General features: G+C 39.5%; 1 protein-coding gene across 1 annotated transcript; it reads left to right on the top strand.

The window, feature by feature from the left end:
* Positions 1-423: 423 nt before the first annotated feature.
* zc3h12aa (zinc finger CCCH-type containing 12Aa) lies at positions 424-10,102 on the top strand. Its single transcript, XM_072678817.1, has 6 exons — positions 424-583; positions 1,523-1,932; positions 3,176-3,315; positions 7,231-7,465; positions 7,645-7,751; positions 8,135-10,102. Exons 2-6 carry the CDS (start codon positions 1,598-1,600, stop codon positions 9,130-9,132), a joined length of 1,815 nt encoding a protein of 604 aa, XP_072534918.1. The 5' UTR covers positions 424-583; positions 1,523-1,597; the 3' UTR covers positions 9,133-10,102.
* Positions 10,103-11,755: the final 1,653 nt, after the last annotated feature.

The following is an 11,755-nucleotide window of genomic DNA, read 5'->3' as shown; positions in this document are numbered from 1 at the left end:
GTATATGACGCGAACTTCTGAAAAAGCTCAAAGACACTAAACATTTCTGGTGAAATAAATAAATAAATAAATAAATAAATAATCTAACAGCATTTGCGTAATAAGAAAACCAACCCTCACTTTGGGATATTTGGATACAGTGACACCTTGTGGAGTTATGTGAGAGAAATCTTCTCAAGCTTTTCTTACCCAATACCTGCCTTTTACCCGTATGATTCATGGGGCAGTTCTGTGTCTCTGATTTACATAAACTTTTCATCTTCTTTTTTTATCAAGACTACTGCGTGATTATCCCGACAATCCGGAGGAAAAGCTCTCTGCGTGTGCTATATTTAGCGTGTATTTCTCCACCCTCAGGTGTCAGGTAACACAGGTAAATCCCAGCCTCTTGCGTGAAACATGCCTTAACCAGGAAGCGGATGACTGAATAAGCAAGGCTGCCGGAAAGTCAGAGTCGTGAGAGACGTGGATCCTGCCCTTGGCTTCCTCTTAAGACCTGGTTTAACTCTGCGATTACTCAGTTTATACACCTACCTGTCTAGAAGCGCACTGGAAATGGTGGATTCATCAACTCCGCGCCAAGGTAGGCTTTATTCCACACCTCGCTTCAGCTCTACACGCTTAAGGCGCCCATTAACTTTACTTCACACCTTAGAGGGAAGCTTAAGGCTGTATAATTATTATTTTTATTTTTATTTTTGTACATATTCCTAACTTGAAGTCCAACGTTAACCGAGCCTCGTAGGCAACACCAACCCCTGAGCCACGGCCTACTGTCATTTGTGGCAAAAAGCGCAGGGCGGTGAATCTGAACGTTTACTGACTGTAGGTTCACGTGGAGACCTCGGTTTGTTGCTTTGGCATTATTTTAAGGAGTGGTCATACTTCTCTGCATTACCTTTAAGGAATACACACTTTAAAGGACAGCTAACAAAACTCCTAACATGTCTTCAGAACGTCCTCAGAATGACCTGTGGTAAGGACGCTTTGTAGGGTCCTCGTATTTGGTTTAGAAGAGCCCAATGTTAAGAGAACGATTATAGTAAACGTTTACAGGATGAATCGTTTTGTCCTTCTAATCATTCTGTAATATTTTCTTTGTAGAATGTTGTCTCCAATTTGTAGCTAAAATCCTGCTTTGTGATATATGATGCTGCTTTTTAACATTTCTGACCATTATCTGACCATTATCTGACCAATATCCTTTGAATGTAATAACTGACATCTTTTTTACAACATGCAGTGGACATTGATAAAGTTGCCAGGACCACCTATGAGCATCTGGCGGTTGCTAGTGTTAAGACGTCCCATGTTGGTTGGGATGATATTCCCAATGTGTGGTGTTCTGTAAACGAGACCATGGAGAACGTGTCAGAATATCAGAATGACAGTTGCTTTACATTTTGGAAAGATTATTGATGATATGTTAATTTGCTTCCATTTGTCATTATATTCTTCTTCTTCTTCTCATTATTATTATTATTATTATTATTATATAACTTGTGGTTTTCCTTGTCTCCAGGAACAAATGAGAACAGTCAGTCCCTAAAGAGAACAAAGATGCATCACTCCGACTAAAGCCACACCGCGCTACACAATGCAACACTGCACCTCAGAGCTCCAGTTAAGAGTGGACTTCTTCCGCAAACTGGGCTACTCTCCGCAGGAGGTGCAGGCAGCTCTACAGAAGCTGGGATTGGGAACAGACACAAACACAGTGCTGGGAGAGCTGGTCCGTGCCGGAGCCAGGGCCTCACCCACAGCGAGTCAGGAGAGTGATGAGGCAGGCTCTAGCGTGGCTCACCAGGGAGGGGGATCCACCAGGAACAAAGAGAACCATTGGGGCTCTCGGCACACAGCACAGGAGGATGTGGCTGAGCCAGACAGTGACCTGAAGCCCATTGTGATCGATGGCAGCAATGTGGCCATGAGGTGAGGACACCACAGTTTACAGTAGTAATATAATAGATTTAATGTGGTCAATTTAATCCACATTGATGATGGTGTATCATTCATCCGCTCAAATGTCATGATTCAACTACATCAGTGTTACATTTGGAATAAAATAAAAAATAATAACAAGAATGTTTAATAAACACTGACTTATCAGGCTTGTTTTAGTTCCAGTAACATCAGTGTATTCAGTGTATTGTAGCAACAATTCCAAATTATAAGTTATATTGCAATCTGAGATTTCATCATGCATTGAATCATTTCATGACTAACTCTATTCAATCATTGAATCATCATAAGGTCATAGTACAAGCCCTATTAATACCCATTTTAAGGAGTATAGCTCTTACTATGACTCAAAAAGAAATCACAACATTCTTCCTCCTCCTGCCTTTTGCTGTGTGCTGTGATACTCTCTCACCTCTTTGCATACATGTCAGCATTGTACAGCTTCCATACATAATTACTCTTCACACGTAGCCTCACCCTTTGACCCGAACCCATTGTTTTTCTTCTGTCACTCCGGTTTTCATCAGGGCACCACTCCTTATGTATGAAAGCCTGCTTTTGAAATATCTTCAATGCGGAAATGATCTAGACATAGTCTATTTTTGGGCAGCGCTTTCTGTTTTATGTAGCAGGTCAAGCCATGACACATTCAGCACACTATTGTGCCAGCATGATTTCACAAAATCTCAATGCAGTAACATTTTTCTTAGTAATCAGTGTACTCTTTTGAGAATAAGAAGTTTTAAAAATGGATTGAACCTATAACAACCAATTTTTAAGCAAATCAGTGTCCTTATTTGTTAAGTATAAGCTGCACTATTTTATGTGTAAATAGTTTTTTGACATAAGTGAAATCATGTTGATGGTTCACTCTCAATAGTGCATTACCATGGTAATCTTGTGTACGTAGACACCTGTACGTAGTTTTGTTTCACAGGAACCTCCATCCAATTCTTTGTGCACTGGGCTGTGTGTGTTTGTTACACATTCCACGTTGTGTGGCATTTAGGAACTATGCAAATCATGTCATGTTTTAGCATGCTTTCCAGAAAAGTGCTGCCAGACAACTAAAGGGACAGGTGCTTGGCAGTATCCTGAAATTAGCTTCATGCAAATATTCCCCTTGACTGCATTCTCTCTCTCTCTCTCTCTCTATCTCTCTCTCTCTCTTTCTCTATCTCTCTCTTTTTCTTTCTCACACATATATATCAAGTCATGGGAACAAGGAAGTCTTTTCGTGCCGAGGAATTGAGCTGGCAGTCAACTACTTCCTTGAGAGAGGACACAGGAAAATCACAGTATTTGTGCCCTCATGGCGAAAAGAGCAGCCCAGGCCTGATGTCCCCATTTCAGGTAAAGACACTCCTCTGTCTTGCTCAGAAAAATGAGTCATCCGAGAACCATGTGTGTGAACATCAAAACCTTTTCGGGCTGCAGTGGAAAAACACATATCAGATTGTGTGTCTCAGATTTTGTGTTTTTGTCGTGTGCAGATTGCTTTGCTGAATTTGCCTAAGGCTTGATAAGGGACAAGGGACAAAAACAAGACATTAGATGTATTGAACTATTGTCAACATTGTCTATGGGCATGATTCAGTGCTTTGTGTTAATGTACAGAAATGTATATTCTGTAATCAGTTGTTTCTGTGTCTTTATTTAAAAATTGCCAACAGTTGAGTAATGGATTAAAATGGTCATTTAGCTTTATCTTCTCTTTCCTCATATCATATGTAGTCATGGGTCATGGGTCAGTAAGAAAACTAAACCATTATATTATGTAACTATACTGTGTTGGATCTTAAGCCAAAAGTTTACCTTATGAATGATTAACCTTTTAAGACCTACCGTAAACTGAGACACTTTCACCTTTGCATAGGTCTGTGGTTTGCATTGTTCCAGAAATCGGTGTTCTATATCCCCATATTCCCCATATTCAGCACAACCCCAACTAATAAGATATGTCCCTCACTAAACATTTCTACAAACTATATTGTGGAATTACCACATAGCACTTTAGTAACAATATTATAATTATATTTATTATTATTACTAAACAAAATTCAAATGTGTTATATTTAAATATTTAATATAATAAAATGGTACAAACCTATTTTTACATATTTTTGTGGTTATGGCAAATTTTATTAATAGTGTTCCTGGGTGTTTTTAGAGAAAAATGTGTGTAAGTTCTTACGATCGGTTCTGTCCACAATTACTCAGAGGGGGACCCAGCAAGCCTTACACCACAAAGTGAGAGTTTTACATCATCTCATTCCTTCAGATGCTTTCTTCACCATGACATCTGACTGTGTAATTGCCACTCGTACCTGATTATAGTACCTCTCTTCACCATGACTGTAGTTCCCTGTTAATCCTTTCAATCCTGTTGTGAGCCGGTCGTGTGTGTCTTTGTTCAGCTGCACACATGTCTTTATGAAGCTGTTTGTGGTGTCAGTGTCCACAAAGTGCTGGAGAAGGATTTTGTATCACTTGTAGTTTTGTAGTGCATTGAATGATAGTCCAGGAGCTGGTCTGATGGCTGTTCCTTCTATGTTCTTGTTGTAGTCTCCTGCAGCAGCATGTCATGAAAGGTAAAATTTTGCTGCCTCTGGTGACAGTTTCCCTAGTTTGTGCCGTGTGAATCGTTATAGTAGTGTGTTGTGGTAGTGTGGTTGGTCAGGAGTTCACAGCCTTTCTGTGTTCTGCTCTGGGCTCTTGGAGGGTCACCTCACTTAAAATGAAATTGCTGGCATTGTTGAAGATGTTAGTTGCAGTGATTGCTGTATGTGTTTCCTGCTGTAGCACACCTACCACATCATTTGCCCTTCTTAAGGCAAGTTGGGTGTGTTATAGAGCAGGAAAACCAAACTCCACAAAGCATAGGTCCAAGGACTTTAGTTGCATTCCACTGCCCAGCACAAAACAGGTTGGGAACTGCTAAGCTCTTCACCTCTGAACCTTCCCATAATGGCAGTGTCCTATGTAGTTTGTGTTTCCCGTGCTGTAGCAAACCTGCCATTTGGACATTTTTCTACTAGAGTATTTCTAGTGTACAGTGGTCAGTACCTAATAATACAGTGGCCCAATAATGAACACCCAGTAAACTGGCTACATGGTCATGGCATCTAAAGTTCATTGATGCAGTTCATGGTGGCCCCACATTGCCACCTTACCAGTGCCAGATACCACAAGATGCCTTCAGAGGTCTTGTGGAGTCCATGCATTAAATGTTCAGATCTGTAATGGTAGCCAATATTGAGACCTGCTCAATATTGGGCATTAATGTTATGGCCAATTGGTGTATAATACACCAAATGCAAGCATAATAGGAGCATCAGTGTTTTCACATTTTATAATGTGAAAAATACCTGAAGCTTGCTGTCTATTTTATCCTCGTCAACACACAGCACGTGCTTCCAAAACGCATCAGGCTCAATTGGATATTCCTTTAAAAACCTCTGATGTATTTTGTGGTGATACAGGAAAGGTATACTTCTGATGTCTCTACCATGAAGGTCTTATTAGCGCATGTGTCGCTGCACAGTAGGACAGTGCACCTCCACTCCAGAGTCTGCTAAATCTCTTCCTTAAGGTCTTTAAGGTTCTGATTGTCTTATGAATAGTTCGCTCAGAAAGTTTTCTATTAGTCTTTGAGACCTCAACTTGACCTCCAGCCTTCGATTTTTACTGTCATTATGGACTGAGCAAACGGTATATCTAAAGCTTTAAAATTTGCATAACCTGGCCTTTCCTAATGATGATGAAGAACCAGCCATAGCCCTGTTTTATTTCTGCATCCGTTTGTTTTTTTTTCTCAAAACATACCTCATTTGCTCATTGTGGCCAAAAAAAAGATCTATTTAAACTTCTGCAGCATTTTGTGGCAAGGGCATGGGAAAGGTGTGTGTGTGATATATATAATGATTGTGGTTTGTCTCCAGCAATATTGCAATAACTATAAATACTTATACAGTGTTGGACATTATAGATATTTCTTTTTGCATTTATGTAAATCTCTGACCCCAGAAGTCACTTGGGTCTCATATGTCCAGGTTCACACATTCATTCATTTGCTTTCCAAAATTTTTCCAGGAAGAATAAACTTAATTTAAGGCCACTGTGGGAATTCCCCACCAGGAAGTTCAAGAGTGTTTTTTTTTTTTTTTTTTTTTTCTCCCTCTCTGTCACTCTCAACCGGTTTCAACGTGAATCTTTAATGGCTTCCAGGCAAGAATTAGGTGAATCTGTTTCCTTGTTGTAGAGAATGTACCACACAGAGCACCTTAAAGGTGTTTGCATTCTTTTTAAACTAATTGTTTGTCAGATTTCAGATGACAAGTCCTGTCTTGAGTAAACAGAATAGGAACATTTATTCTATCTTATTTTTTTGTCATGTTTGAAGAAAGAAGGAACTGGTTAGACTGGGATGCTAGTTAAAACAGCTACTGGCAAATAAAATGAAACAAATCTGTCATGTAATTAACAGACATGGAAACCCTGTGCTTTTTCAGGGTTATGTTTGTTCAGGTTATGTTACATCTTTCAGTATGGTTATAATGTACCAGACCAAATGATTGACATTATAGGGCAAAGGTCAGTAAAAAAAAAAAAAAAAAAGCAAAATGTTGCATATGATAATAATTATATAAATATTAAGCAGCAAGGTAATAGAACCAGTGTTTAATTCATGGAGTACAGCTGAGTTATATATGCATTATTCTAATTTGAGTTCACTTGAATGGCCTTTTACTTGAGCAGCTCTGACTAAACCACTCAACATTTGCCAGGTGTCATGGTGTGTGGTTTTGAGTTAAAGTGCTTTATGGGTCTTTCAAATTAATAAGCAATAAAAATTACAAATGCTGCCTTTAAACTATAGACTATAACACTGGGCCACAGCATGGCAAATGAACCATTACTTAAAAAAGCTTTTTATATTTCATAATGCAGCTTGTCATACATCCTGGCTGTCACAGGTTTTTTTTTGTTTGTTTGTTTGTTTATCATATTTGTACTGTATGCTGCTGGCTATTGCATAAAGCATTGCATAAGTCTCTTTTGGAGTTTATACATGAAACAACTTTAAATTCATGTCTACTGTGTTATTTTCTTCTTGGTTCCTATTATTATATTCAAATCCATGCTGCATTCAGCCAGCGTGCCCACAGACAAACACAAGGAGACACTGCAATATGTTACCCCCTAATGTGAAAGCAGTGAATTGTCATTATTTAGCATGGCTGACCGTATGTGGGTGTTTGATTTCAGATCAGCACATTCTGGGGGAGCTGGAAAGGAAGAAGATTGTCGTATTCACGCCCTCGCGGCGTGTAGGAGGCAAACGAGTGGTCTGTTATGACGATCGCTTTATTGTCCGACTCGCTCATGAAATGGACGGCATCATTGTGTCCAATGACACATATCGAGATCTTCAGAGTGAACGGTCTGAATGGAAGCGCTGCATTGAGGAGCGGCTGCTCATGTACTCCTTTGTCAATGACAAGTATGTGTCACAGCTTCTTCATACAGCCATTGTCCTGATTTTCATATTATTTGTTATTGTATCATGTATCTGTTTTAAAATATTTACAATATTACTATTACATAGCTGTTGGATTTGGTTTATTTTTATTCAAACCAAATTTCATATCAGGATAAAAAATAATGTTTACTTTCCTACAGGTTCATGCCGCCGGATGACCCACTCGGTCGCCATGGCCCAAACTTGGATAATTTCCTGAGGAAGAAGCCTCTGTTACCAGACCCCAAACGCCAGCTCTGTCCTTATGGTATGCACTTGTTTTTCAGTTGTACAGATCTCCAGTTCTTTCTGCTTTAGTGTGAAGCCCATAGGCAGTAACACTGCTTGATATTGTTGGCCTATTTGTGCTGTTAGCTTAAAAATACTTAACTTAAGCCACTTATTAATACAGTGGGCATTAATAACTACTGGTCCTTGGGGACACTCACACAGTCCAAATTTTTGCTCTGACCCAACTTACAAAACATAAAAATATAAAACATCTGGGACTCCCTGAGGACTATTTAGAGAACCACTGAAAACTGAAGTTCATATTGTTCATATTTAGTCTGTCTAAAAATAAAATCTGATTATTAGTAGTAATAGTAGTAGTCATTGTCATGACTCAACTGAACATGTTTTTCTCTTTAGGAAAAAAATGCACATACGGATTCAAATGCAAGTTCCACCACCCTGAGCGCACTAATCAGTCCCATCGTTCTCTGGCAGACGAACTGAGGGACAACGCTCGACTATCCAGCTCCGTATACTATTGTCCAGAAGATGGACGAGGGGTCGGGGCTTCTCTCAGAGGTCCATACCACTGCGAGTCTGGCTTTGGCTCCTATTTTCCCTCCCTGGAGCAAGAGCTAAAAAACAAGCTGACCCTGGACCCCAAAGGCTCTCCGCAGAGAGGCCAGCTCAGTGATGGCATGCTGCCGTATCTGGATGACCTTCGCTCCAGCAAGAACCATGCCTTTAACACAGCTAGCCACACCCCCCTGGATTGGCAAACCCTGCAGTGCCTTGCAAATCCTTCTTCTGTCGTTAGTTCAGACTCTGGCCTCGGCTCCTATGAGAGCCAGCTGTCCGAGACATCGCGAAGCTTTAGAGAAAGGGGCAGCTCCAGTCACGACAGACTTTCTTTTGAGTGGCAGGAGGCTTCTCATGCCTGCGGTTGCGCTTCTGATCCTGCTGGACAAGAAGCTCCCCACAATTTCTGTCCTTTTACCCAACGTCAATCTAACTACTTTGACTCTAGTGCAACACCTTGTGTAAGGCCCGGCCCCATCCAGCACTACAGCCTGCCTACCTACATCCAGCCAGATGGGCTACACCTCAGCCACCCATCCCATAAGGGTTGGTCGGATCCACGCTGGCTTCCACAGTCCCGGACAGTTTATAGCTTACCAGATTCTCTCCACACTGCTGGCCATCATGGACCTGCCGAGATGTACAGAAGCAACCAGGCGGTCAGCCCACAAGCAGTTTCCTTTGAGGCAGAGCGAGAAGAAGTCAGGAAGAAACTGTATGCAATCTTTAACCCATATCATGTAAACAAAGTCATGGACATGTTTCCAAAGCTGAAAGATGCCCAACAACTTGCAGCAGAAATTCTTAAGCTCAAGTCCAGAGGAGCTTCATTCTGATTTTTCTTCAGGTGAGGAAGTATGCAAAGAGATGTTTAACCATCAAAATGATCTCAGGTCTAACTATTTTATGGAACTTAATTCTAGCAGACGTGCGATTGCTCTCTTTACTGTTTGTTCTTTTGTTCATTCTGGTTTTTGTTTTAAACCAGGAGTGTTGGTGGTGAACCTGTACCTGAATGTTACATCACATAGTCAATGTGATGATAATGTATGACAAGAAAGTCAAGTTGTATTTACATATCTTCTGTATCAACCATGCTTGTTGATGCACATTGCATCTTTTAATATTTTTATTTGTATGGTATTGTATTGTCGTCCTCTGATGGTTGATGTTTCTTAGCGTGCCAGTCACTTGTTAAATACTTTTACAAATAACTACAGTAATAACTGTATGACTGCAGTCATTCTATTTATAGTGAAATTGCAGTTTTCATGAAACACACTTTGTGTTTGTTTTATTTAATGTGAACATTAGAATAACACTGTAAACATGCCTTTACAGTGTTGCAGGACAAGTACTGGTAACCGACTAGACACTACATATTTCAGCCTCGTTAGTCAGCTAGACTGCAAACAGTGCCACAGTGCCATTAAGTTTGTTCATTGTAGTGCCTTATTTCTTTTGTCAATACCACACTTGGTTTTACTTAAAATGGCTTAAATGTGTGAATATTTTGAACTCATTGGTTGATCAAGCAGTGTCTCACAAATGAAGCACTTTACTGGATCTTCAGTGGTTAAACTGATCGTGAATATGTTCCCTTTGTGATCTTGTTTGTATTTGTATTTTTGTTTTTGTTTGTATAATTGTCCGTCATGAAAAATGCTCAAATTTCTTCACTGGAAAATCATACACACTGCACAAGTGTGTGGTTGTTTTGTTTTGTTTTGTTTTGTTTATTTTATTTTATTTTAGATGATTGTGATTTAATGGAGAAGTGTTCTCAGTTATGCAGCTGGTCGTCATACAAATGCAATGGATATTAATTCTGTTCAGTCTTCTTTAATAATAAAAGACTGAGAAATACAGTGCTTTATTGTGGTGTTTAATGTATACATTCATATGTTCTGTAACTAATACCGGAGAGCATAGTTTTACATGTTTAGTAAAGTTGACTTGTTTCTTGTAGTTTTTAATACAATCAACAACTTTTCATATTTAATTTCATATACAATACAAGTAACCAACCACTGCTACATCCCCCCCCCCACCCCACCCCACCCCAACAGAACCAATATCAGGATTTCATATATAACTGTAAGATGTTTTATCAGCAAATAACAAGCAAGGCATATTAGCTACAGGTCTGTTTTGCGGGCCAGTTTAATTATTTAAAACTTTTTAATCCAACATTTTCATCAGAACTCAAGGGTATTAATAGTGTTTGAATTGGTTTACTTGCATTTTGTTGCAGCAAGAGCCTTAGCCTTTCTTTTTAGACTTTACACTGGATGTTGAAACATTTGCTACGACAATTTGATTGGATTAGTAAATCTGGATCACAATCACCATTACAACTCCTCCCAAAAGTAATGGATGGTGCTCTGTCACTCCAAAGAATGCAGTTCCACTACTCCCCAGCCAAACGCTAGGGGCTTTACACCCCTCTAGCAGACACTTGCCATTGGGTATGGTGACCTCAGGCTTAAATGCAGCTGTCCCAGAGTGCTCTAATCCACTAGTAATGTTTTTCTATGAAAATTGCTATGTGTGCACGATTCACATTGTAGCAACAATGTTTACTTTACAAACAGGCAAGCTGTAAATTACATTGTGCTGGGCCAAGAAATATGTACTGCAGCATCAGCTGTATGCAAATCTGGTACTTTGCCTTAGGCATGTGCCATTTAGTAATTTAATAGTGAAATAGTTTGGTAGCTGTCATAGGAAAGTGAAAGCTGACTCTTTTACAAATCTAAAATGAGTGTTCATATTTTATATTTTTTGAATATGGCTTACATGAAAATCAAAATGGTAGTAAATTATACAAAAAAGCAGCAGTGACACTGTATAAACCAAGCTTAACTACTCCTAATCAGCACAGTGCACAGCCTTCTAAATGAGATCCTTCATACTAAACGTGTCCCTACAGCTTTTGAAACTACAACCGGTCTCTTGCAATCAAGCGTAGAGCAATGTAGTGTATGTTTAAACCATAATTCTTTTTCTTTCTCCCTTTGGAAATTACACAGGAACTACACCTAAGCAGTTAGAGGGAAATTCACTTGGGGGAAACACTGCAGCTTTCCAAGAAGGAAGTTTACATAGATTTAAGTTGGTCCACTCCCAGCAAGAAGGCATGCTCAGAATGCAAAGCAGCTCTATGTAAATCCTCTTCTCGCAATTTGTTTACTTCACAGTTCTTTAAAAAGTATGTATTTTCTTTTTTTAAGGTAGGTGTAGTAGGAATGGTAGAATTACATGAATACAAGCAAACTGTGAACATGTGTGTAGCCTGCAAACCAGAGAATCACAAAAATTCTTACAGGCCCCTCTAAGAGAATTAGGAAATATTTGAGTTATTGGAGGAGCCCCTATGTTCTTGGAGTAACCTTACAGTGTACCTTTGCTGCAAATCTGCAGCAGTCACCTTCAAAAACTAGAAACTACAAACATGTC

The sequence above is a fragment of the Salminus brasiliensis genome, chromosome 5 (genome assembly GCF_030463535.1).
Source record: "Salminus brasiliensis chromosome 5, fSalBra1.hap2, whole genome shotgun sequence".
Taxonomy (NCBI): Eukaryota; Metazoa; Chordata; class Actinopteri; order Characiformes; family Bryconidae; genus Salminus; species Salminus brasiliensis.
This window is presented reverse-complemented; position numbering and strand designations above follow the sequence as displayed.

Bases quoted from the DNA above. Each gene is read 5' to 3' on its own strand.
- zc3h12aa (XM_072678817.1), top strand. From the start codon at position 1,598: ATGCAACACTGCACCTCAGAGCTCCAGTTAAGAGTGGACTTCTTCCGC. The intron at 1,933-3,175 runs GTGAGGACACCA...ATATATATCAAG, and splicing joins GGCAGCAATGTGGCCATGAG to TCATGGGAACAAGGAAGTCT. The intron at 3,316-7,230 runs GTAAAGACACTC...GTTTGATTTCAG, and splicing joins GCCTGATGTCCCCATTTCAG to ATCAGCACATTCTGGGGGAG.